At 39.5% G+C, this 27,967-nt stretch overlaps 1 protein-coding gene across 2 annotated transcripts; it reads left to right on the top strand.

The window, feature by feature from the left end:
• The first annotated feature begins 1,949 nt into the window (after positions 1–1,949).
• On the top strand, positions 1,950–27,967 carry LOC124128290 (serine/threonine-protein phosphatase 6 regulatory ankyrin repeat subunit A-like). 2 transcript variants are annotated; one of them, XM_048394983.1, is made up of 9 exons: positions 1,950–2,154; positions 8,673–8,734; positions 12,664–12,939; positions 14,223–14,373; positions 17,467–17,496; positions 17,793–17,806; positions 19,592–19,630; positions 20,066–20,128; positions 20,511–27,967. In XM_048394983.1, the coding sequence occupies exons 2-9, from the start codon at positions 8,683–8,685 to the stop codon at positions 25,004–25,006; spliced, it is 5,121 nt and encodes a 1,706-aa protein (XP_048250940.1). In that variant the 5' UTR covers positions 1,950–2,154; positions 8,673–8,682; the 3' UTR covers positions 25,007–27,967. The 2 variants fall into 2 exon arrangements, with proteins under 2 accessions (XP_048250940.1, XP_048250939.1); XM_048394982.1 differs by having other exon boundaries at positions 14,220–14,373.

Raw genomic sequence — 27,967 nt, 5'->3', positions numbered from 1 at the left:
CTGGTCACCTCTCACTGAGATCTTAAGTGTACCACATGTCAATAGCCCTTTTGAGTTTATCAGGTTGTAGACCGCACATTCCCTGTCTGGCATTACATGCACACTAATTCACGCATAGAGAGCTTACATGTTTCTGTGCAGAATGCGAATCAACACTAGACTCCTGGATCCTAGAGATTCAACACTACTCCTGGATCCTAGAGATTCAACACTAGTCCTGGATCAGAGCGATTCAACACTACTCCTGGATCAGAGCGATTCAACACTACTCCTGGATCAGAGCGATTCAACACTACTCCTGGATCAGAACGATTCAACACTACTCCTGGATCAGAGCGATTCAACACTACTCCTGGATCAGAGCGATTCAACACTACTCCTGGATCAGAGCGATTCAACACTTCACCTGGATCAGAGCGATTCAACACTACTCCTGGATCAGCTCGATTCAACACTACTCCTGGATCAGAGCGATTCAACACTACTCCTGGAACAGAGCGATTCAACACTACTCCTTGATCAGAGCGATTCAACAATACTCCTGGACCAGAGCGATTCAACACTACTCCTGGATCAGGGCGATTCGACAATACCCCTGGATCAGATGGGATCAAAAATACTTCTCGGTCAGAGCGATTCAACAATACTCTTCGATTAGATGGGATCCACAATACTCCTGGATTAGATGGGATCAACACTACTTCTTGGTCAGGGCGATTCAACAATTCTCTTGGAATAGATGGGATCAGCAATACTTCTTGGACAGGGCGATTCAACAATACTCCTGGACCAGAGCGATTCAACACTACTCCTGGATCAGGGCGATTCGACAATACCCCTGGATCAGATGGGATCAAAAATACTTCTCGGTCAGAGCGATTCAACAATACTCTTCGATTAGATGGGATCAACAATACTCCTGGATTAGATGGGATCAACAATACTTCTGGGTCAGAGCGATTCAACAATACTCTTCGATTAGATGGGATCAACAGTACTCCTGGATAAGATGGGATCAACAATACTCCTGGATCAGAGCGATTCAACAATTCTCCTGGATCAGATGGGATCAACAATACTCCTGGATCAGAGCGATTCAACAATACTCCTGGATAAGATGGGATCAACAATACTCCTGGATAAGATGGGATCATCAATACTCCTGGATTAGATTGGATCAACAATACTCCTGGATCAGAGCGATATATCTGAAAATTAAGACTGACTCCTTCCCACGTGCACGGGTGAGCTGAGTGATCTACGTGCAATGGTTCGCATGTGTTGAGTGTTATATTATGGTTCCGAAACCGTTCTATATTTTGCATTCATTTTTTTTCAAAATTTATGTTTCTTCTGACGATCGATCTTGACATTTATATTTCATGGTGCCCTACTCTTTATGTTTAGCTACATCAGGTCCTGTTCTCGTATTGGTAGTGTTGTGTTTGTGTGCATGTGTCAATGCCCCAACCCTCGGTGAGTGGAAGGTCCGGGGTTCGAATCCCGCCGCGTCATACCAAAAGACGTTAAATATGGTACTTGCTGTTACCCTGTCTGGCGCTCGGCATTAAGGGGCTAAAACAAAGACTGGTCGGCTTGGAGTCAGTATACTGTGTCTGAATGGGGTATTCATGCTAAACTGCGGCATGGTATCTCAGTGAGCTAGCACTATAAATCGGCATCAGTCCGGACTAGTACAATCAGCCACACAAACACACACGTACATGCACGTCGCTATATAAGTGCAATAATCTTGGACGCGACGTTAAACCCTATTTCACCTCACCTCACCCACTGTTCATGCAATGAGGTTGTAAAACACATGATTAAATAGGAAGCAGCAGACAACACAACACTATTACTTGTTTGTTGCTCAACGTCACACTTAAAACATTAGATTAAGCTAAAAAGAATTCCAGTGGCTGACGTCATGATCTTCGATCCAATCCAGCCTAACTACCCGGTCTATGATGTCGCTTCCTACGACATGCGCAGGCCTCGGTTGACCTATATAGCTATGCACCTAATGCATTAACAACACAAAGCAGAGACACACACATGTGCAGATATCGGATCATTAACCGAGAGAGACGGGAATCCACATCGGGATTAACAATGTAGTCTTGACTGTAGCAGTAGTTTCTGCGTTGTACGGTAAGTGGCCAGTGTAATGTACCAGATTGCCTCATGTTCTGTCTTTGTGTTGATGTTCTCGGTGCATGCGCAGTCGCCAGCTGCTTGGTATGTACTCACTGGCAGCCGCCATGCCGTTCATTGATGCTGTCCTTATACCCAAGTGATATAGGAGAACATAACACATTCTTTGTTCAAAGTCACGCTGTCATTATATCATACCAGAAAACAGTAGAATAAAGTAATATAAAGCTCATTGCCATATGTGAGACTCTGCTCTCGTTGAAGTCTGGGGCTTCCCCCAAAGCCGGGGATATATTTATTTTTAGCGACGCATTATACAGCAATACTTTCCTCAAAGGAAGTGTACCGTCGAAATAGTAGATTAAGGCATTTAATAAGAATATGAGAACAAGTATATTGATAAAACAAATATTTCTGAATGCCATATCATTAACAAAGCAGTGTTAAAATCGACTCATATTCCGGAACCTAATGAGAGTTGGTCACATCAGTCTCTGCCCCAGATAAAGGCTATTTTTATCGAGTGGTATGCCTCTTTGCAAGGGACGCGACTCTTTCCAATTGATTATTTGCGTGAAATGCTACTGTCATGGTAACACACAACCAAATTATTTCCCATTGAATTCTATAGTAACGTTATGTTTTAAAAATAATAATAAAGCATTCAACAGCTATTACTTGTACAAGTGTGCACAGTTTAGCCTCAGAGCAGCAATAAAGAAAATGACATGCATAGCTAAACACATCACCCACAGTTCCGCACCAAATGTCACCTACTTGAACATACCTGTGGTCACATTGAGAATATGTCATCATGTTGAAAAAGACAGAACTAAATATAGGATAAACATGGCCAGTTTCAATAACTGGATGGATGTACATTTAAGAAACATCAAATCTTACACAATATCATCCATTCACAGCCTGCAGATAGATATCTCTCGATCTGCACTGACGGCTGAAACCGCACTGTCACAACGGGTTCTGATTTAGTGTAGTGGACTCTCATGGTGGATCTGTTTACGCATTTACTGTCAGGAGGTCACTCAGGTGGGTTATGGTCACTTTTATTGTGGTAGTGTCAGCCGGGCGAATGCAGAATATGTTCACCACCCAGTAGTATAATGAAAATCGATTTGACTCAAGGCATTTATTTTATAGTATCGGAAAATGCATATTATTATATTTACGCGTGCCTTTTTGATCCTTAGGGTTAGTTTTGTCAGATTCGTTTGTTTTTAAACAAAGCACTCATCGGTATTCCAGCGGTTTGGATAAGAGCATCGATCTACGCAAATGGAATACTATGACATGCATCAATCAAGTCAACGAGCCTGACCACCTCATCCCGTTAGTCGCCTATTACAACATTCATGGCTTGCGGAAGACCCATTCTAACCACTGTGAAGAGCTGCGTCCATTGGGGACGCCAGAAACTTAGGCTTATGGGTTCAAAACCCGTTTCGCCCCGATTATGTTTCTTGTTTTGTCAGGACCATACCCGTGCTCGTGGGTTAAACCGAAGTGGTTTACGTCTGAGACCTGCATCACTTAACCAGATCTTCATGGGTTTAGTTGTGTCAGAGTTAAGGTAGGTTACCACCAACACTTTCCATACACTTTCCATAACCCTTGGACCCTTGCATGAATAAAGGGTCGACAATTGTTGCGTATACAGTCTGATTTGGCTCCAAATAACGCACCATATCATGCTCAAACCCTGTTAAATTATCTTAAACAACCCGTTTTTATTTCTTTGTGTATCATGCACAATTTCAGACAAAAACGTGTTGAAAGGCCCTGTGTTCTAAGACCGATACCATGAGAATTCAGTCCGCCCTTCCGACAACATTTTCTTGTGGAATCTATAATTTCTGAACTACTGCATAGATTCTTCTCACACTTGGCGAGCCGGTCGGGTACCCTAGTGGTTAAAGCGTTCGCTCGTCACGCCGAAGACCCAAATTCGATTCCCGACATGGGTACAATGTTTGAAGCCCATTTATGGTGTCCCCCGCCGTGATATTGCTAGAATATTGCTAAAAGCGCATAAAAACCATACTCAAGCACTCTCACACTTGGCGAACTCTTTCTTTATCAAAAGGAGAGGTACATTGCAAAGTTTCTTTTCAATATTTGGGTTACAGCAATTTTTAATCTTTATTTGGAATATTTGTACTGATTTTGGTTAATGAATTTTCAGAGAAAATATTGCCTTTTCATGTTTTGAACTTATTTGTATACTTCCGACCTGAAAGGAAATCCGGTGACAAACCCATGTCAAGTGTACTGTATCCGGCAAAGCTTGCCGCTGATGCACCACTGCGTCTTTGAATCATGCCATTGCTATGTTATATCATTGTGCTTTGTAAGAAAAATCAGCTGACACGTTAAGGCATCAATATATCTCCAATATGTAGATTGTTCCCCAGCAGATGTTGAAGTGAAGGTCGGGGGTATTAGTGATCCCTGCTCACTTTGTGCCTTGCTTTGTTTTTCCCACCCTATTTCCCTTACACATAAACACTGTCGTATGTAGTTATGTTAGTAGCATCAACCAAACATGGAAGATGGTATCCGTGAATATGTATGTTTCACCAACTATAGAAGAAAACTTACAGTAATGTGAAATAACCTTTAATGAAAATATTGTTTTTACTTCGACTGTGACATTGAGCATTGTTGGCTTCATTTTATAGTTTTCCATTTATTAAATTGATAATGTCTAAGAGTGACCTGTCAAAAGCATAAATAGTTTAACATAATTGTATTAAACTTATTGTGGGGGGTGATTTTCCAACACGCTATATACAAGACATTATAAGTAGTTTGTACACAAGGATGTTTCCGTCACTTATATATTCAAAATGATTATTTTATAATTCCAATAGTAGGGTTAGGGGCGATGATTTTCCCACACCCGATAAAAGGCAATCTGAACGGTTTGGAGTTGTCCAATGCAATCGTTCGCCTCCCGTTAAATTGATATTGAAAATACGCAAGGATGTTCATACTAAAAATAATAATGATATTATTCCAAATATAGGGGTAGCGGCAATGATTTAGGAACACCGTATATATACAAGGAAATGAGAACTGTCAGCAGTTGTCCCTTTCCCAGATCAATGTTCGCTCCCTGTGTAAACTTATATGAAAAATGCGCAAGGTTTTTTTTTTCATAATAATGCATAAGAGTGCCATGCCTGTAAATTAAATAAAATACAAATAAAAAAAATAAATTGTAACACCAATTGTGGGGTGACGATGAGGATTTTCACATACCTTTTATTTATATTAAATTAGATATAGTAATAATGAAATAAGTGGAGTAAGACTGAACACAGTTTTAATTGGCTAGCGCTTTCAACTCGGACCACGTACGAGTCTCATCAGGCAATAACTGAATAGAGGACATAAAGTATTAAGATATAGTTACGTGACTCACGTAACTATATGGTACTGCTTCATGTCCACTTATTTAATTATTTTTCTTTTGTGCCTGAGAGTTGGAACTTTACTGTGCTTTCTATATATATATATATACAAAGCAATATGAACATTCTGCAGTTGTCCTTTTTCCGTTCAAGGATGTTTCTTTATATAACAATGTGTAGTGTTACGTGTTTGTGGCGTAAAAATGGTGTAAATAAAACAAAATATATTATACCAATCAGTTCGATCATTTCCAAACACGCTATAATATACTACACCATAGTCTGTAGTAAGGCTATTTTTTATATCAAAATGAGTAATGTGACCTGTGGCTTAAATATCTCAAAATAATTGTATAATACCAATTGCGATGGTTCGTCACCACTCGCCCCTTTCCGTAAAGGAATAATATTATATTTTACGCATGTCTTGCATCGAAACCTATACCCAAGATACTGTTAAATGTGTTCAATCATACTGTGTAATACTGCATGTCCTGGTGTGTTTTAAATTGCATCTAAAATATATATAATATATTTGGAAATGTACGTGAATCATCACACATCGAGTTGACAATTCTTTAGCCCGTTTGCTCTTAAAGGGAACCAGGTCGCACAAATAGCCACGGGCGAGTCGCTATTCGGCTTGTCCCGGAATAACACCAGTTGGTCACAAACGGCGACCACGAGAGTTGTCATCACGTGACCTAACGTCACAATGGAGAGCTCCCTTGCAGACTGCTTCTCTGTTGTGTTCTCCAGACATCGGTGAAAATGTTAAGTTTCGCTCAGTGACCAGACAGCGATCGTGCATATAAATATGAGCCGTGGTTAGTCAAAAGAGTCTTAACATCAGGGAGGTAGATCTATCGAGTGAACGCGATCAATCAGATGTCAACACATTGTTTTCACAGTTACATATATCTGTAAACCATTCCAAAAGCAAAAACACATACATTTTTGTTTTATTTTATAAATTACATCCTCATTTTTGTTTTATTTTATAAATTACATCCTTATTTATATCAGTTTAACTTTTTTATATACAAACATGTCGTTATACGATGTGTGTGGCTGCGAATATTAACCTTTTCTATCTTCATTTCAAACCGATAAATTAATTTCAGGACTCTCGAGACTTGTGAACCAAATATTTCCTTACAAACGTAGAAAAGTACATCCGGCATGTGTTGTGAATAAAATACCTGAGGCCCCCGGAATAAAACACACACAAGCGTTTCACGCTTGCAAATCCATGAACAGAGTTTGTCAGTTTCTGCGCATCCAGTCTGCCAAACATATTGCCCAAATATGTAATCTGGTCAAATTGTATAGTGCTTCGTAATTGTTATGCAATGGTAATGAGTCATCGGGGTTTTATTTTACAAAGAATGCCACACACGCTCGCCAGACGACGCCGTGCCTTCAACCGCTTGACCCCCATCCCTCCAACCCAAGCCCTACTTTCCATATTATCATATTCTTTTAATCCCCACCCCTACCCAGCCAAACCCCTCCCCCTTAGCTTTTTATTAGATTAGGCCGTAACATTTTATATTTTGGGGGGTTGCACTTCTTTATTTATTCTTTACGCTTTTTCCCCAATAGTATAAGCGCAGCCCCGTGTGCGCCATACGCTAAAGGCCGGAAAGCGCAAGTTAAATCTCCAATGTGATGATGAAGAATGCAATAAATGAGTGAATGCTAAATTTGTTTTTGTAACCAATTTCCCTCCATCGGTCTGGATCTTTCTCACAGACAGATGCCTGGAATAGCAAGGAACACCAAACGGATTCCATTCTTCTCTCCATGCTGACATAGACGTATAAAAAATGTCCTCCTCGCTACAATTGAGTGTTCACTGCAGGCATTTAACACATAGAGTTGCCTCCCTTGTAACAGCTATTGCTGTTAACGCAGACCATACATACAGCTGATTGCATTATTTAGCTAAAAGGGAATAACTGCAAATAGAAAAGCAATTTTAAAATAGATATTCAAATTGGTTGTAAGCAAGCTGATGAAAAATATTAGATATATATTACACGGTAATATGAATGTATGTCATTAACAAGTGTGAATATAATAAACAAATGTTACAGGCATAAATCATGGTTAGGGAGCATTCGCTAAGTTTATGTTATTAACTGTTCCCCTAAACGATATTCCCCAAATAAATATAATGTTTTAATCTTTTTTTTAATGCTTATTGGTTCGGGAATTTTAAACAATATTTTATGATTATTCACACCGTTGGGAATTATATCTTTATCCCATATCAACTGACGTAAGTGTCAGAGTATTTCGAAAAAAGATCAAACGACCAAAGAGTACATTGATATAAAAGTAGTTAGTTCCATCTAATTAATCGCCGAAACTGGAGCAGAAGCTGAAAGCACTCCCAAAGAAAGTTATAGAGAAAATTTAACACCTATGTGCCTTTCACGTGAAACCGATATCGGGCATGTATGATCCCGCACATACACTCTCACTCTCATTTACAAAATATGATAACTTGATATGATAGAGTAAAATATAGGTGGAGAATACTGACTTTACTTAATTTAGCTGCAGTTACATCTAGGATGGTGTTAGTACATTCACATCTAGGTCGGTGTTAGGACAGTCACATCTAGGTCGGTGTTTAGAACAGTCACATCAAGGTCGGTGTTAGTTCAGTCACATCTAGGATGGTGTAAGTACAGTCACATCTAGGTCGGTGTTAGTATAGTCACATCTAGGTCGTTGTAAGTAGAGTCACATCTAGGTCGATGTTAGTACAGTCACATCTAGGTCGGTTTTAGTACAGTCACATCTAGGTCGGTGTTAGTACAGTCACATCTAAGTCGGTGTTAGTACAGTCACATCCAGGTCGGTGTTAGTACAGTCACATCAAAGTCGATGTGGTATCCTGTAGCAGACACGTTAGTATGTCACATTTAACTTGGTGATTTAATACAGCAGGTTCCTGCCTTATTCTTTGACATGTTGAATCATACATTTTGGTTCGACTTTGGAGTAATTAATATATTATGCAAAAGAATATACCAGCTAAATATGACAACTATATATTTTTATTTGCAGGCGCTCCAAGATGGATGCCCCTCGAGCCGTGCTTGTCCTCTACCAAACTCTGCTGATAGTCAGTGAGTACTGAAATGATACAAGGCTGTTTGAGCATTAGGGTTGTATACGGTGTGGTGAACTTCTTTATAACCTAGCGCTGTTATATGTTGACACCACCATGCCACGTACTTAGTCGCCACCTGACCGCCTCCGTGGTCTTGTGGTAGAGCGTCCGCCCGGAGAGCAGAAGGTTCGGGTGTCGATCCCCGGCCGCGTCATACCAAAATACGTTAAAATATGTTATGTGTTGTTACCCTGTCTGGCGCTCGGCATAAAGATACTAAAACAAGGACAGGTCGGCTCGGAGTGCAGTATTCATGTTAAACTGCGGCATGGTATCTCAATGAGCTAGCACTGTAAATCGGCATTAAAGTACAAGCAGCAACACACACACACACACACACAAACACACACACGCGTGCATGCACGTTGTTGTATAAGAGCAATAATCTTGGACGCGACGTTAAACCAGATTTCACCTCACCCCACCTCTTCGACACCACCATGCACATATTGAATACACAGTCGCTCATGCCGCCACTTGCTGCTTGTTTCTGTTACCTTTGGCAAACATGCACAGTTGCCAAGTCCATTCCACCCACGTGTGATGTGTTGTATGATGGTCAATCTTATATTTTCTAAAAAACAAACAAATTAGTTTTAATGCCTTTAACAATTCGCGAAGGGTTCTGTTTGTGAAGGTAGGTAGTGTGTGTGGGTGTATGTGTGTGTTTTTATATGCGCGTGTGTTTATGAATGTGTATGTTAGTGTACATGTGTGTGCGTGTGTGTGTGCGTGTGTGTGTGTTTATGTATATGCGTGTATGTATGTGTGTGTGTATGTTTGTGTAAGTTTGTACACTAGTATGTGTGTGTGTTTGTGAATGTGTATGTTAGTGTGTGCGTGTGTGCGTGTGTGTGCGTGTGTGTGTGTTTGTATGTTGTGTTTGCGTGTGTGTGTGTGTGCGTTGTGTTTGCGTGTATATGCGTGTGGATCATTGCACTAGTCGGAACTAATGTCGGTATCATAGATGCCATGTAAGAATTTAACATTGACACAACAATCAGACACACTGTCTCTGAGTCGACCAGACCTTGTTTTATCATCTTAATGCTAAACCCCAGGCAGAGTAACAACATGTACCACAGACTAACCCCTCTGTCCATATAAATACAACACACCAGACCTTGTTTTATCATCTTAATGCTAAGTGCCAGGCAGAGTAACAACTTGAACCACAGACTAACACCTCTGTCCATATAAATACAACACACCAGACCTTGTTTTATCATCTTAATGCTAAGCCCCATGCAGAGTAACAACATGTACCACAGACTTACACCTCTGTCCATATAAATACAACAAACCAGACCTTGTTTTATCATCTTAATGCTAAGCGCAAGGCAGAGTAACAACATGTACCACGGACTAACACCTCTGTCCATATAAATACAACACACCAGACCTTGTTTTATCATCTTAATGCTAAGTGCCCATCAGAGTAACAACATGTACCACAGACTAACACCTCTGTCCACATAAATACAACACACCAGGCCTTGTTTTATCATCTTAATGCTAAGTGCCAGGCAGAGTCACAACATGTACCACAGACTAACACCATCTGTCCATATAAATACAACACACCAGACCTTGTTTTATCATCTTAATGCTAAGTGCCAGGCAGAGTCACAACATGTACCACGGACTAACACCTCTGTCTATATAATACAACACACCAGACCTTGTTTTATCATCTTAATGCTAAGCATCAGGCAGAGTGACAACATGTACCACAGACTAACCCCTCTGTCCATATAAATACAACACACCAGACCTTGTTTTATCATCTTAATACTAAGTGCCAGGCAGAGTCACAACATGTACCACAGACTAACACCTCTGTCTATATAATACAACACACCAGACCTTGTTTTATCATCTTAATACTAAGTGCCAGGCAGAGTCACAACATGTACCACAGACTAACACCTCTGTCCATATAAATACAACACACCAGACCTTGTTTTATCATCTTAATACTAAGTGCCAGGCAGAGTCACAACATGTACCACAGACTAACACCTCTGTCTATATAATACAACACACCAGACCTTGTTTTATCATCTTAATACTAAGTGCCAGGCAGAGTCACAGCATGTACCACAGACTAACACCTCTGTCCATATAAATACAACACACCAGACCTTGTTTTATCATCTTAATACTAAGTGCCAGGCAGAGTCACAACATGTACCACAGACTAACACCTCTGTCCATATAAATACAACACACCAGACCTTGTTTTATCATCTTAATACTAAGTGCCAGGCAGAGTCACAACATGTACCACAGACTAACACCTCTGTCTATATAATACAACACACCAGACCTTGTTTTATCATCTTAATACTAAGTGCCAGGCAGAGTCACAACATGTACCACAGACTAACACCTCTGTCCATATAAATACAACACACCAGACCTTGTTTTATCATCTTAATGCTAAGTGCCAGGCAGAGTCACAACATGTACCACAGACTAACACCTCTGTCCATATAAATACAACACACCAGACCTTGTTTTATCATCTTAATACTAAGTGCCAGGCAGAGTCACAACATGTACCACAGACTAACACCTCTGTCCATATAAATACAACACACCAGACCTTGTTTTATCATCTTAATACTAAGTGCCAGGCAGAGTCACAACATGTACCACAGACTAACACCTCTGTCCATATAAATACAACACACCAGACCTTGTTTTATCATCTTAATGCTAAGTGCCAGGCAGAGTAACAACATGTACCACAGACTAACACCTCTGTCCATATAAATACAACACACCAGACCTTGTTTTATCATCTTAATACTAAGCATCAGGCAGAGTCACAACATGTACCACAGACTAACACCTCTGTCCATATAAACAAACAAATTAGTTCCAATGCCATAGACAATTCGCAAAGGGTTCTGTTTGTGAGGGTAGGTAGTGTGTGTGTGTGTGTGTGTGTGTGTGTGTGTGTGTGTGTGTGTGTGTGTGTGTGTGTGTGTGTGTGTGTGTGTGTGTGTGTGTGTGTGTGTGCGCGCGCGCGTGCGTGCGTGCGTGCGTGCGTGCGTGCGTGCGTGCGTGCGTGCGCGTGTTTGTGTGTATGTGTACGTGTTTATGTACTACTGTCGTCTGCTATTGTCAGCTATTGTGGAAAGGGAGCAATAATTTCTCTCAACTGTGCACTATTTCCTCCAATAGGAAATCATAACGTTTACTTAACAATAAACACATAGCTAAATGAAGGCATAGTAATGTTATGCTTTCAATACGTTTTGAACTAACCATAACCCTGCTTTGACAATTGATATTTATTTGATTGAAGGAACAGTACTAGAAGCATCACACACATTTACGTTTTAAAAAAAATACATATTCATGGTAAAGAATTATCCATGTATATGAAGCTGTTGTGTTCCTTCTGAATAATTTGGGGTGGGTGGGGGGTGGGCAGTCGTCTAAGGCTCCGCGAGTTGCGTCCCGTGAGCACGCCAGACACCTATGGTTCGCCCAAAGTATGTTTCAAGGTGTGTCAGCACCATACCCGTGCTCGTGGGTTTCACCGAAATGGTAAACGTCTCAGACCTACATCACTTTGGTCTTTCCTCCCACATTAAGCTGACAAGCCGCGATATAACTGGAATACTGTTAAAAACGGCGTTAAACCCAACTCACTAACTCTAAATAATGGAAACAGCTCCTAAGACATGTTCATGCCTGATTAGATATTCCAAGCTTTCCGTTGATCACAAGTACATCCTGATATACCTCCGGTATACTTTTTTCAAATGTTGACTCCAGACACTGCTCTATTGTATACACTTCATAACTATAACGTGATTGTCAATGTGGTCTGACACTTTTATTTCTATTTCAACTTTTCACTACTTACAGCACACGGACAAGACAGCTGCACTTGGGGAAAATATGGAGAAAACTGCAGCAAAGACTGCCCTTCCAACTGTCTCGTCAATCCAGAGAGAAACATCAGGCACTGCCACAAGGTGACAGGGAAGTGCTCGGAGGGGTGTGTTCCGGGGTGGTTTGAGGACCTCTGTGATCAAGCCTGCAGCAAGAACTGCCTGAGAAACATCTGTAATCGGCAAAATGGCATCTGCACGTTTGGTTGTAGTGGAGACAATAGAGGCGACTATTGTAACATTGGACAAGGTTTGATTTTCAATTTATTCAGTTCCATTATGATTGATGTTGATCTTGATTGACTTTATTTGCGTCGTAATATTGTTCTAACCCTATAAGCAAAATACTTCATTCAGTATGTTAAAGTAGTGTATTTAATAAATTGTATTTATCCTGCACAGTAGCCTGAAATTCTGATCCAAATCAAAATATACTTGGCATAAAGATAATAGGATGCCAAGTTGTGTTTGTTGCTGGCACATGGCGTATTTCAACTATAAATTCTGTTGTTTATTGCCTTTCGTTTTTGCCTCAGTATGTTTTCTAATATATGCATGATATGCGACCCCCCAGGAGAATGGACCTTATCGGAGCTTTGGTACAACTGTGATTTGACGTCATAAAGACGTTTGACGTCAACGTTCTTGAGTGTCACTCCCGACAGTTCGTAATGTAATAGAAAAGATTATTTCAAAACATGTCAGCATACAGGTCTACTTTCAGTTCATCAGACACTTTGTCCTAAAACTGCAATTATTACATAAACAGTTATATATCGGAACATGAGTTCAAATGTTTGATGTCATGTTTCTCTGCCATAAATATGAATTGAAGCTTGTGAATTGTTTTTTGCAAACATATCTGTAGTTTTAAACTATAATGGAAAGTGGAAATGTGATCTTTCACTCATAGGATCCCTAAACTCCTGGTGGGCCACATATATTGCTCATGGTTTTATAGCTACATATTGTCAGATATAGGGACATATCTGTTCTCGTCCCTGTGAGACAGCAACACTGCACTTATGACGTAACATATGAACTCACGCACGCACGCACGCACGCACGCACGCACGCGCACACACACACACACACACACACACACACACGTGCGTTTAGGTTAAAGCATGCTACATATGTATTTGCCTTTAAAATAGTCATGGTTGCCTTTGCAAAGTTTGTTTGTTAGTTGTTCTTTAACTCCACACTCAGCAATATTCCCGCTATATGACATCGGTATGTAAATAATCGAGTCTGGACCATCAATCCTCGCAATTGGGATACGATGATATGCAGCAATCAAGTCAGCTGAGCCTGACCATCCGATCCTGTAAGTCGCCTCACACGACAACCACAGTCGCCTGATACGACAAGCATGGGTTGCTGAAGACCAGCACACTACCTGGATCTTCACATGTCTTTGCAAAGAAACGTTGTGATTTTGAAAACACACTTACATATAAATCTAAACTATTGTTCGTTACATTGTGAAAGTGTATTATTATTCTTGGTTTTGAAAACATATTTTAGTAGACGCATCTACGAAAGGTCCTATTGACTCAACCACGAACGGTCCTATCGACACCACCACAACACAACCCACGAATCTTGCTGCGATTCTTATCCCAGTGTTCATCGTCATCATCGTCGTCGCTATCATCCTTGCTGTGGTGGTGCTCAGACTGTAAGTGTATGTTTTACTCAACACGGGTATGATTCAGAGTGTCACTGTTGAATGAAATGAAACAATACTCATCCTTGCTGACATTTTACGCAGTATCAATAGGGTGTAAGGCGTCGTGCATGTTGCATTTATTGGGAAATATTTTGAATATACATATGTGACCCCCAGGAGAAAAGGTAAGGAAGGATATAATTTTGCTATGACGTCATAATGAAAGACGTTTGACGTCAACTTACTTTCGTAAAAATCACCAAGTCTCAGGACTGTACAGACATATATTATGTTTCTCTTGTTCGTTAGTGATATAATAAAAACATTATTTAAAAACATTTCAGAACGCGAATAATCAGTCACTATATCTAAATTATAACAACAGTTAGTATTTCAAGACTGAAAATTGGATTTTGCAGGAAATCAGTTCAAATGTTTGATGCTATGTATCTCTGCAATACAAATGTTTGATGCTATGTCTCTCTGCAATACAAATGTTTGATGCCATGTATCTCTGCAATACAAATGTTTGATGCCATGTATCTATGCAATACAAATGTTTGATGCCAGGTATCTCTGCAATACAAATGTTTGATGCCATGTATCTCTGCAATACAAATGTTTGATGTTATGTATCTCTGCAATACAAATGTTTGATGCTATGTATATCTACAGTACAAATGTTTGATGCTATGTATCTCTACGATACAAATGTTTGATGCTATGTATCTCTACAATACAAATGTTTGATGCTATGTATCTCTGCAATGCATATGTTTGATGCCATGTATCTCTGCAATGCAAATGTTTGATGCCATGTATCTCTACAATACATATGTTTGATGCCATGTATCTCTACAATACATATGTTTGATGCCATGTATCTCTACAATACATATGTTTGATGCCATGTATCTCCACACTACATATGTTTGATGCCATGTATCTCTGCAATACATATGTTTGATGACATGTATCTCTGCAATACATATGTTTGATGCTATGTATCTCTGCAATGCAAATGTTTGATGCTATGTATCTCTGCAATGCAAATGTTTGATGCCATGTATCTCTGCAATGCAAATGTTTGATGCCATGTATCTCTACAATACATATGTTTGATGCCATGTATCTCTACAATACATATGTTTGATGCCATGTATCTCTACAATACATATGTTTGATGCCATGTATCTCCACACTACATATGTTTGATGCCATGTATCTCTGCAATACATATGTTTGATGCCATGTATCTCTGCAATACATATGTTTGATGCCATGTATCTCTGCAATACATATGTTTGATGACATGTATCTCTGCAATACATATGTTTGATGCCATGTATCTCTGCAATACATATGTTTGATGCCATGTATCTCTGCAATACATATGTTTGATGACATGTATCTCTGCAATACATATGTTTGATGCTATGTATCTCTGCAATGCAAATGTTTGATGCTATGTATCTCTGCAATACAAATGTTTGATGCCATGTATCTCTGCAATACATATGTTTGATGCTATGTATCTCTGCAATACAAATGTTTGATGCCATGTATATCTGCAATACATATGTTTGATGCCATGTATCTCTGCAATGCATATGTTTGATGCCATGTATCTCTGCAATACATATGATTCATGCTATGTATCTCTGCAATACATATGTTTGATGCCATGTATCTCTGCAATACATATGTTCGATGCCATGTATCTCTGCAATACAAATGTTTGATGCCATGTATCTCTGCAATACATATGTTTGATGATATGTATCTCTGCAATACATATGTTTGATGCTATGTATCTCTACAGTACAAATGTTTGATGATATGTATCTCTGCAATACATATGTTTGATGCCATGTATCTCTGCAATGCATATGTTTGATGCCATGTATCTCTGCAATACAAATGTTTGATGCCATGTATCTCTACAATACATATGTTCGATGCTATGTATCTCTGCAATACATATGTTTGATGATATGTATCTCTGCAATACATATGTTTGATGCTATGTATCTCTACAGTACAAATGTTTGATGATATGTATCTCTGCAATACATATGTTTGATGCCATGTATCTCTGCAATACATATGTTTGATGCTATGTATCTCTACAGTACAAATGTTTGATGATATGTATCTCTGCAATACATATGTTTGATGCCATGTATCTCTGCAATGCATATGTTTGATGCCATGTATCTCTGCAATACATATGTTTGATGCCATGTATCTCTGCAATACAAATGTTTGATGCCATGTATCTCTGTAATACATATGTTTGATGATATGTATCTCTGCAATACATATGTTTGATGCTATGTATCTCTACAGTACAAATGTTTGATGATATGTATCTCTGCAATACATATGTTTGATGCCATGTATCTCTGCAATGGATATGTTTGATGCCATGTATCTCTGCAATACAAATGTTTAATGCCATGTATCTCTACAATACATATGTTCGATGCTATGTATCTCTGCAATACATATGTTTGATGATATGTATCTCTGCAATACATATGTTTGATGCTATGTATCTCTACAGTACAAATGTTTGATGATATGTATCTCTGCAATACATATGTTTGATGCCATGTATCTCTGCAATACATATGTTTGATGCTATGTATCTCTACAGTACAAATGTTTGATGATATGTATCTCTGCAATACATATGTTTGATGCCATGTATCTCTGCAATGCATATGTTTGATGCCATGTATCTCTGCAATACAAATGTTTGATGCCATGTATCTCTACAATACATATGTTCGATGCTATATATCTCTGCAATACAAATGTTTGATGCTATGTATCTCTACAATACATATGTTTGATGCTATGTATCTCTACAATACATATGCATTGTTGCTTGACTTGTAAATTGTATTTAGATGGTCCTAAAAACCTGTAGTTTTGAACGAAAAAGATGTCAAATTGTGATCTTTCACTCATAACGGACTTATTTCATGGTGGCTCACACCATGTCAGTATTAAAAGTGCAATATGTAGCGTGGACTTCCATAAATAATACAAAATATTACTTGCAATACTTGTTTTTTTTCTTCTGATGTTTTGCAGAAATCGGAGAAGGGGGCGTTCTGATAACAGGTAAATATATAGTCTTGATTATCTGCTGAAACATTCCACTGGCCATAAAAGACAAAACAGCAGTGAACAGTATATGAATCATGATTAAATACATCTTGTAAACGTTTAAATATGTGACTGTGTAGCGTCCTCAAGACAGTGAATTCTTCCTTGAAGAAATGAAAGGTACAGGATTAATAAATCACCATCTTGTAGCTAAGTGATGTTATGATCCATGCTCTAAGTATATCTGTCTCTAATGATATGCATCTGACTATGACACACTTTGTAAGACAAATGTATTCTTTTCTTTGCAGTCCTGCTGAACGTCGTAAGTATACCTCATTCAAAAGTAATAAAGATAGAGGTGGCCGGGTATCCAATGTCCACGTATAACACATAAGGCCCTCACTGCTGATTGTAGTGTCCCCTGAACACTATTCTTGTATCATTTATTTCCCTGAGGTACTGAAGATCATTAACATCAACACCAGACCATAATCAGTCTTGAATCATATTCCAAAGAAGGAAAAAGACAATACAGAGATGAATATAAAAAGTATATTTATTGAAAACATTTTTTATGTAAACGTATGTAGCGACCATTGGACATAATATTGAACGCCAACTTTAGAGACTAATCAGTCCGGGTTATCTGTTGAAGCATGTTACCCCGAAAATGAAATAATTAATATGAATGGAAAATAAGTGATGTGTAGGTCTTGAATCCTAAATGGTTGAAACGTAAGGTTAACCCAGAAAACGGTACATTCCAAACATTTATTTTTGTGTGAAATCAGTAAATAACCACACAAGATCAATGAACAATCAACAAATTATATTGAACAACAAAGGGTTAGGTTACAGTCGTGAAAAGGCAATACAATTGGTATGTAAACAGTAAACAGTGTTGGAAGCAGGCAGAATAAAGTCGGTGTTTTCTGATATACATCGCAAGTGAAGTTGAAGGAGACATTGAATCGCCCTCGAATCGTCCTTATACAGGTACACCTGACCTTACAGAAACGATTCGCTCCGGGTAGTCACTTCCAGGTGTAACGACATATGTAAACAAGCTCCTCACTCACTCTTTGTACCGGGAGGAAATGGGGGATGTCATTCGGTGGGACGGAGTTTTGACTAAGTATATATACCAAGGGAGGTTACTCTAATTTATGCGCGCTTCATCTACCTGCTAACGCATTACCACTGCAACAAGGCAGATGGCGCCAGGTTTGCGTTCAAAGGTTAATGTCTTAATATACCGTCAGCACCCGACATTAACACAAATTACAAGAAAGAGAGGACTTGTTTGTTGCCTAACAGCACCTCTAAAAGACCCCGCACACCCCACCCAACCAATGCAATATATCAGTATATGAAAATCATGTGCATATCGAGTTCTGAGTATTGACCTAAAGGGTATTACAAGCTAAGTCTGACTAAAATGTCACTAATTTATGTTGAATGAAACAATATAGGCAATTATTAGTACTCGCCTCAAGCTAGTTGCTCTCATCGCTGCATTGAGAAGTAAGTGGAATCTGCCAAATTCACCCAATACAACGCTACTCGGTGTATATGGTCTAACATTCTATAACCACTTGCACACATATAAATAAACTTTCTCAAGTTTTTTCATTTTATGGAATGCCCTTATTATAGCATAAGTGATATCCTAGCGTCAAATAATCTGAAAAGAGTATTTTGAGAATAAGGCTTTTAATAATAAAATTGATGTTTTTTAGTAAGTTGATTAATACCACTCTAGCTTGAACAGCTATATTGCATAAAGCTTCTGTCCATGACAGCCTGCTGCTAAAAAAAACCCACCTAAATATTTATACCCTTGTGTGACTTCCATAAGTTGTCGATTCGCAAACCATTATTCAGCCGCCCACCTTTCTGACAAAAAACTACAATTTGTCTTTTATAGTGTCTGAAATTGAAGTCGAATCATGTGCAAAGAGCAAAAATAAAACTGATGTAAATGTACCCCAGAAAACTGCTCCCACTCCATTACAAAATAATCATAATGTTGTCAAAACCTTTGGCTTATTTGTTTGGAATGTTTCATTTGATAGTAAAATAATATATAACGTAAAATATGTTCCAGTGCGCTTGATTGATCTGCAGCCTGAAGCAGGTCAGTGCAGTGAGTACACTCTGATCTTTTTAGTATTGTTGGGGTTAATTAATGAGTGTGGAGTACTAAAAAGTGACATTGTTACTCTCTTTTGTATACGTTGTGTGGGGCGGTCGGGTAGCCTGGTGGTAAGAGCGTTAGAGCGAACGCCCAAGACCCAGGTTCGATTACCGACATGGGTACAATGTGTGAAGCCCATTTCTGATGTTCCCCGCCATGATATAACTTGAATATTGCTAAAGGCGGCGTAAAACCATACTCACTCACTCAACTGTATACGTTGTTATACAATAGACGCAATTGTTTCAGTCTATTCAAATTCTTAGCTTTATGGAACATAGACAAGGTAATCTTCAACACAGACGTTATATTCAAATGAGTAATGCTGCAACCCACAAGCTTCAGATATGCACAGTGAATCCATTGAGTTTATTGTTCTGACAGCATCGCCAAGGGACGAGGAGATTCAGGAGATGAGCCATTCAGACGGAGATAAACTACCAAAAGGTATGAACTGGGTTCATGTACAGTAAAGTGACTTCTATCTTCGAAAGATGAATATATATTCAAATTAAATTGAGGATAATTCATTAAAGAGTCTAATTCATTTCAGTCAATCTGTCTAAAATCCAGTCTCATTTTGTTTGAATCAGCCGATATACATATTGCCTGATATTTTGAAGGCAGTAAACAAATTGCTTGATGGTAGATATTTACTCGTCGCACATTCACCATTTTATTATTAGACAAATGTGACCATTCAATTTCTGAGTTAGTCCATTTGGATACATTTCAAACGAAGACAATTTTCTTTAGGAAATATGTTTTTCTCAAGATTCATCATCCCGCAAGGATATATAATTTATATCTGTTTGTTTTACCTAAACAGATCTGCTATACCAGATGAAGGATATCAAAGATCTATTCATTGAAACTGAGAGTTTCAACTTAGTGAAAGAGAAGCTGAAGACGTTTGGCCATGTGACAATAAGTGGTGCTCCAGGATCTGGTAAAACATCCATGGCCCTGATGCTGGGAGCTGAATACAGGAAGCAGGGGTATGAGCTGGTACTGGTTGAGGATGTTGGGACTGTTCAGTTGTCTGATTGCCTAGGTCAGGGCAAGGGCGTGTGTGCCATATTCGATGACATATTTCAGAAGGGTGGATTTTTGGATGTGCATCGCCTGAGACAAGTTCTCTATGAGCTCCACGGGCACCTGGAACAGTGGAGAACCAAGTTGGAAACAAGATACCACAGTCTCCAGCAAACACGAGGAGCGGAACAGAGGAGGACCGACCATCCAAACCTGTATCTTATATTCACCACAGATAGCAACAACCTTGAATGTGCAATGTCAAAACTTGAAGGCCATATATTTTTCCAAAACTCTTCAGTGGTAGACTTGACTAAATCGAAGAAACTTGAAGAGAAGAAGGCCATATGGTTAATACACAAACGTCACTATAAATGTGAAACTGACGTTGATGTGAGTACAATTATTGCATACGAGGAAACTGTTGGTTTCCCTCTGGCATGCAAACTTTTCTCAACACACGTACCTTTTCAAGGGCTCAAGGAAACGTTTTTTGAAAGGTCTCTGTTTTATCTTCAACGTGATCTTCATAAGCACACAAGTCAACTTGATGACCAGTCCCTAAAATTATTGCTGAAGTCAATGTGTGACGGTGAAGTGAAAATCAGGCAACAGGAGACTGAATCTGATGCACACCTGAAACGTGTTTTAACTCTTGTCTCGTTATTTCATCCTCTAATACATGATACATGCATGTCAGTGTTATTGAAAACTAAGCCGGAACTTGTCCTTCATAACTGCAGTATAAAGTTCATTTGTGAGCATGTACATGGTCAGCAACACAACGCTGCTCATGTAGAACAGAATGCCATTCATTTCTCAGATGCCTACAGTGACACCATTGCTGCCAGGCTGGCTGAAGCCGTTGTTGCTGGCACTTTCAGTAGGTACATCATGCATCCCATGTGGAAAAGGAAAGACATAGAAGATAAAGTGTACCAAATGCTTAAAGATGTAGGCACTATGTCTTCTGATTCTATGCACAGCGTTCTCCATTTTGCCTGTTTCTCTGGGAACAATGACATCATTGAAAGATTTCTCCCTCACTGTGACATCAATAGACGTGCTGTGAATGGCTGGACGCCAGCTATGTTCGCTGTTACTGGTGGACAGATTGATACTTTGAAACTTCTCGTAAAACATCAAGCTGATATCACATTACGTGATACTGTGAACAAGGACCTATTCCATTTGGCTTGTGAATATGGGGATATGTCAATGGTGAAATGTGTTGAAACAGTGATGATGAAAGGTACTGATTGGCATATCAATTGCCGAGGAATGAATGACATGACACCAGTTATGTGTGCAGCTTTCTCTGGAAAGAATGATCTCCTGGACTATCTTGTCAAGAAAAAGACATCTGATTTAACATTACGAGATAGGAACAATAACACAGTTCTTCATCTGGCATGTATCTATGCAAATGAGTCCATTGTCAATTCGTTGTTGCCATTAACAGATAGAGATTGTCAAGGGGAAAATGGCATGACACCTATAATGTGTGCACTATTGTCTGGGAGGAGGGACATATTCAACCTTCTCATGTCACACAATTCAGACACATCTTTGACTGATGATGACAACAACAGCCTCCTTCACTTGGCATGCCTCCTTGATGATGTACCCAACACACTGCTGACAAAGATTGACTGGGATGTACAAGGAAATCATAGTTGGACACCTGCAATGAAGGCAGCTGTCAATGGAGCAGCGCATGCATTTGACCTGCTTGTGAAAGCAAAGGCTGATCTTTACCCGAAAGATGACAACAAGAACAATATCCTTCATCTTGCATGCCATGGTGGACATGTCTCAATTGTGAAATATGTACTGTCAATGTTTGATATCAATGCTTGTGGAAATAATGGATGGACGCCAGTAATGTATGCAGCTGGCAATGGATTAAAAGACGTGTTTGACCTGCTTGTGTCAAAGGAGGCTGATTCATCCCTAAAGGATGACTACAGCAATTCTGTATTTCATTTAGCAAGTTTAGGTGGAAATATATCTATTGTGGAAGATCTTCTGCCAACTTCTGACATCAACAGTCGGGGTGACCACGGGAGAACTGCAATTATGAATGCTGCCTGGACAGGCCACAGTCATATTTTTAAATTTCTTGTGTCACAGGACATTGATCTTAAACTGACTGACGACAACAATGACACGGTGCTTCATTTTGCCTGCGAGGGAGGGGACGCAGCCATTGTGGAACATCTCCTGACAAGAGTTGACCTCAATACTCGAGGAAGGAATGGCTGGACCCCGGTCATGGTCGCAGCTCGGTTTGGAAAATTAGATCCTTTCAACCTGCTTGTTTCAAAACAGGTAGATATCAGGCTGACTGACGACAACAATAACAACATTCTTCACCTTGCATGTCAGGGAGGAAACAGGTTCATCATAAAACATCTGCTTCCACTGTTTGACATCAACAGTCGGGGACAGGATGGAAGAACGGCTGTGATGTATGCAGCTGTCAATGGACTGAGAAGTGTATTTGACCTGCTTGTCTCAAACAAGGCTGATGTTTCACTAAAGGATGACTACAACAACTCTGTATTTCATTTAGCATGTCTAGGTGGAAATAGTTCAATTGTGGAACAACTATTTCCAAATGTTGACATCAGCAGTGTGGATGACAATGGGAGAACAGCAATCATGAAGGCAGCTTATGCTCGACAGAAGAGTGTTTTTAATTTTCTGGTCTCAAAGAACTCCGATCTGAAAGTGATAGATGACTATAGAGACAATGTGTTACATTTCGCATGTAAGGGCGGAGACAAGACTATTGTTCAGTGCATTCTTCAAAGGCTTGACATCAATACCCGGGGAAGGAATGGTTGCACACCAGTGATGATTGCAGCTCGGTTTGGAAACAGACATCTTTTCAACTTGCTTGTTTCAAAGGAAGTGGATCTCACCATGACTGACGACCACGGTAACGACATCCTCCACCTTGCATGTCGGGGAGGCAACAGGTTGATCATAGAGCATCTGCTTCCACTGTTTGACCTCAACAGTCGGGGACAGGATGGTAGGACGGCTGTGATGTATGCAGCTGTCAATGGACGAAGGAGGGCGTTTGACCCGCTTGTCTCAAATGGGGCTGATATTTCCCTGAAAGATGACTACAACAATTCTGTATTTAATTTAGCTTGTACAGGTGGAAATATGTACATTGTGGAATATTTACTTCCAAAGAATGAGATCAACAGTCGGGGTCACGTGGAGAGAACAGCAATAATGGAGGTAGCTTTGGCAGGAAAAAGACATGTCTTTGACTTTCTGGTGTCAAAGGAAGCTGACCTGAAACTGATAGATGCCTACACTGATACTGTTCTACATTGTGCATGTCAAGGAGGGAACACAGCCATTGTAGAATATCTTCTGAAGATATTGGACATTAATGAGAAGGGACAGAATGGCTTGACACCAGTAATGCATGCAGCTAGGGCTGGTCAGAAGGATGTGTTCAGTCTGCTTGTATCACAACAAGATGAGTTAAATCTGCTTGATCACACCAGGAACAATTTACTGCATCTTGCCTGTCAGGGGGGAAACCGTTTCATCATAAAGTACCTCTTGCCACTGTTTGACGTTAATGGTCCTGGAGAAGACGGGTGGACGCCAATCATGATGGCAGCTGTCAGTGGAAAGATGGATGCTTATGATCTGCTTGCATCAAACGGGGGTATTCCATCCCTGACTACTCCGCAAAATGATAATGTTCTTCATGCAGCTTGTCAAGGTGGTAACAAGGCCATAGTAAGGAAGGTCATTGACATCTTTGACATCAACACCAGGGGAAGGAATGGTTCCACACCTCTGATGAGGGCTGTTATTGGAGGCCACATTAGTGTGCTGAAGTTCCTGATGTCTCGTTCAGCTGACCATACTCTGGTGGACAATGATGGGCTCACTCTTCTACATCTTGCTTGTAAATATGGTCACCTCGATGTTGTGAAACACATCTCAGACAGGTTTGATATAAACACTAAAGACAAGGCCGGTTTAACATGCATCATGACATCAGTACTGTATGGTAAAGTTGCAGTATTTGAGGACCTGCAAAGTAGAAACGCAGATTTGTCACTAGTTGACAATGAAGGCGATGATGCCTTAAATCTTGCCCTTAAAGTAGACTGCAAGCAAATCATAGAAAAACTGTCATCAGGTAGAGAGTCAGAGAGGAACGTCACACCATGGAATGCCCTTATGAAGGCAGAAATGAGATCAGATGTGTATCATCTGAATAAAAACCGGAAAGTTTCCCTTAGGCTCTAATGAGACCACTGCAGAGGATGTTATTGACAACTTTGACATCAACGCGAGAGGATCGAATGGCGAGACTCCTCTGGCGAGAGCAGTCCGTTGAGGTCACATTGCCGTGTACAGATACTTGGTGTCCTGCAGTGCTGACCGTACTCTCGACGACAAAGACTGACATAATTTTTTACATCTTGCTCGTCATCACGGACAACTTATAATGTTGAAATATGTCATTGATTATTTTGATATCAACTCAAAGGACAGTATTGGCGTGACACCTGCAATGACGGCAGCTCTACACCAGCAAGCTGCAGTACTCAAATACAATAAAGGCACATATCTGACTTGGGAGACAACACGGGAGACGATGCCTTTACTCTCGCGCTTAAGTTCGGGAGCAGACAAATCATAAAATAACTAGAAAGAAAACAAGACAAGACAGTGACTCCTAGGAAGGAACTTATGACGCCCTTCGTAAGAATGAAAAGTGGCATCATGTGTGTACAGGAACACACTCTACACTGAAAACTATAAAAAAGGTTTATTGTACATTAAATGCTGTATCAGTATGGACTGACACACTTATATATACATATGTTCAACAGGTTTCCGTCCAGTAGCAAAATGGAAGGTTGGTTGGGTGTTGTCTAACGCCGCATTCAGCAATATTCCAGCTTTAGGACGATGGTCTGTAAATAAACGAGTCATGACAAGACAATCCAGTTATTGACATCATGAGCATCGACCCACGCAATTGGGATCGATGACATGCATCAACCAAGTCAGGGAGCCTGACCACCCGATCCTGTTAATCAAATTGGAAATATGTGTTATTGTCAAACAGTATTTGCGTCTACTGATGTCTTTAGTATTACATTCTGAAGAGCATACATTCAAGAGGAGATTTTATACAGATTATGTTTTGTCATTTCTATTTATGTAGAAATATGTGATATTCTTGTGGCAATTCTATTAACTTTGAACACATATATTACTACTACAAGAGATTGTGGAGAGACCCTACATGGTTAGAAATGTAGAATCATGCTATTTACCTTAAGTGTTTGACAGGCGTTGTGTAGCTCCTATTGTTAAAACAATTGGGCATTAATGTTGTTCTATTTTGTATCAAAATCATAGCACACTCCCGCTTTAGGCGAGTATTTGTTTCTGCAGAACATATGTTTCTGTAAACAACTGCAGCACCTCTGGAAAGCCGCAATGACAAAGGTTGTATACTTGTAGTAGTGTAATCCAATCGACACCAGACAGAAATTACTTTGTAAAACAACATTGCCAAGGATGTGCTTCTTCAAGATAAACAATCACTGATTAAATGTAGTTTATTGCTTAATATTTATCAATGATTATTTTATACAGTAGATCCTTGTTGTGGCTATTAGAACCTCACACATTTTAAAAGACATTTCCCAAAACCTCAGGCGATGTCAATTTCAATAATATTTCTAACAAACATTTGCTGCTTTCTAAAATTTACCTTTCAACGATTGGTGAAACACACATGAAAACAGAAGGAGGCAACTATGAAACAATGTTGTTAAATAGACAATATATGTATGCAAGTTGACAAATATTCTACAATATCCACACGTGATCACCACTCCTCGAATATATCATTATCTTTGACTTGATTGCTGTATCATCAAATAAAATAACTCCCGTGCTTTTGCATATGCATATTTCCACGTAGCATTACATAATTGTAATATTCATACACAATATGGCATATAGAAGCCGGACAACATATGCAATTTTACATTATGTGTGTCTATATAAAAAAAAGCTAAAGACATAGTTGCACAGGAAGCCCTGATTCTGTAAATGTCGTCTTTCTATGAAGGATAACCTGAAAATAGTGACAAAATAGAAAAAAAAGTGTGAACTCATCATTATATACTTCACGTACGGCCATCTTCTTGTGTCTATCATGAGCATGCAGTATTATCCACGTATTATTCCACCATGACCCGTCATTTTCCCGTTCACCAGAAAAAACATTGATGCGGCACATTTGGATATGTCCTCCACATGTCCAGCCTAACATCTTTTAACAGCTTTACATGGTGCAGCAACTTTTGAGCAAGAGTGGTATGACGTTCTTTGGTAGAAAAAAACTGAAAAAAGTGAACTGTGGATACCAAAGACTTGTACTGCTGGACTATTTCTCGACATAAAGGGAAGGTTGACTATTGGAAATTTGAAAACATCCCTCTTGTCATACAATCTTGTGGAGAGTGTTGTTTGTCTTTCACTCTGAATCTTTATGCATAGGTCTGAATATGAAACAGATGAGGCGGTCTAACTTATTTCTCGTTCAGGTTTATAAACCCGTGGGAGGGAATTGTAATTCCGATCAGAAATTCCATTTCGTATTGTTATATGGCACTGTGTACTTTATTGTTTAGTAATGATTATAGATGTGTTATGTTGTTTCTGCTGACATTCAGGGAACGCTCATTGTATGGTTTGGGGCAGTCTTCAGGAATGTGGTACTAGTTAACCTTAGCTGTTTTCAGGAAGTTACTATATTTACATGTAGATACTCGTGTGGTGTGTAAACTTCCGGCATACCGTGGACTGGTATGGACTTGTCTGTGGTCTCGTAAGTGAGTTGGACGATATGTATGAAGACAGTTGCTTGTTTGCGTGTCTGATACCAATTTGGTCTCTCACACAATTGGTCTCTCGCACATTTGGTTTCGCGCTTGTTCATCATTTTAGACTAGTTTTCATGTGAGGATCGCTCATCATCCCTGATTCCCTGCCTAGCCCATCTCTGAAACTTTTGCTTTCACCACTTTATTTTTGTATTTGACACTGACCACTGCCTTCATATTATATGTTGAAATTGAATGCAAAACCACCACTCTATTGTTTACTGCCATTGTAATTGCTGTACATCAAATGTATTGATTTGTGAATTTAATGAATTATGTAATACATTTGTTGAATGTG

The sequence above is a fragment of the Haliotis rufescens genome, unplaced genomic scaffold (assembly GCF_023055435.1).
Source record: "Haliotis rufescens isolate VD_foot unplaced genomic scaffold, xgHalRufe1.0.p SCAF_137, whole genome shotgun sequence".
Classification (NCBI taxonomy): domain Eukaryota; kingdom Metazoa; phylum Mollusca; class Gastropoda; order Lepetellida; family Haliotidae; genus Haliotis; species Haliotis rufescens.
This window is presented reverse-complemented; position numbering and strand designations above follow the sequence as displayed.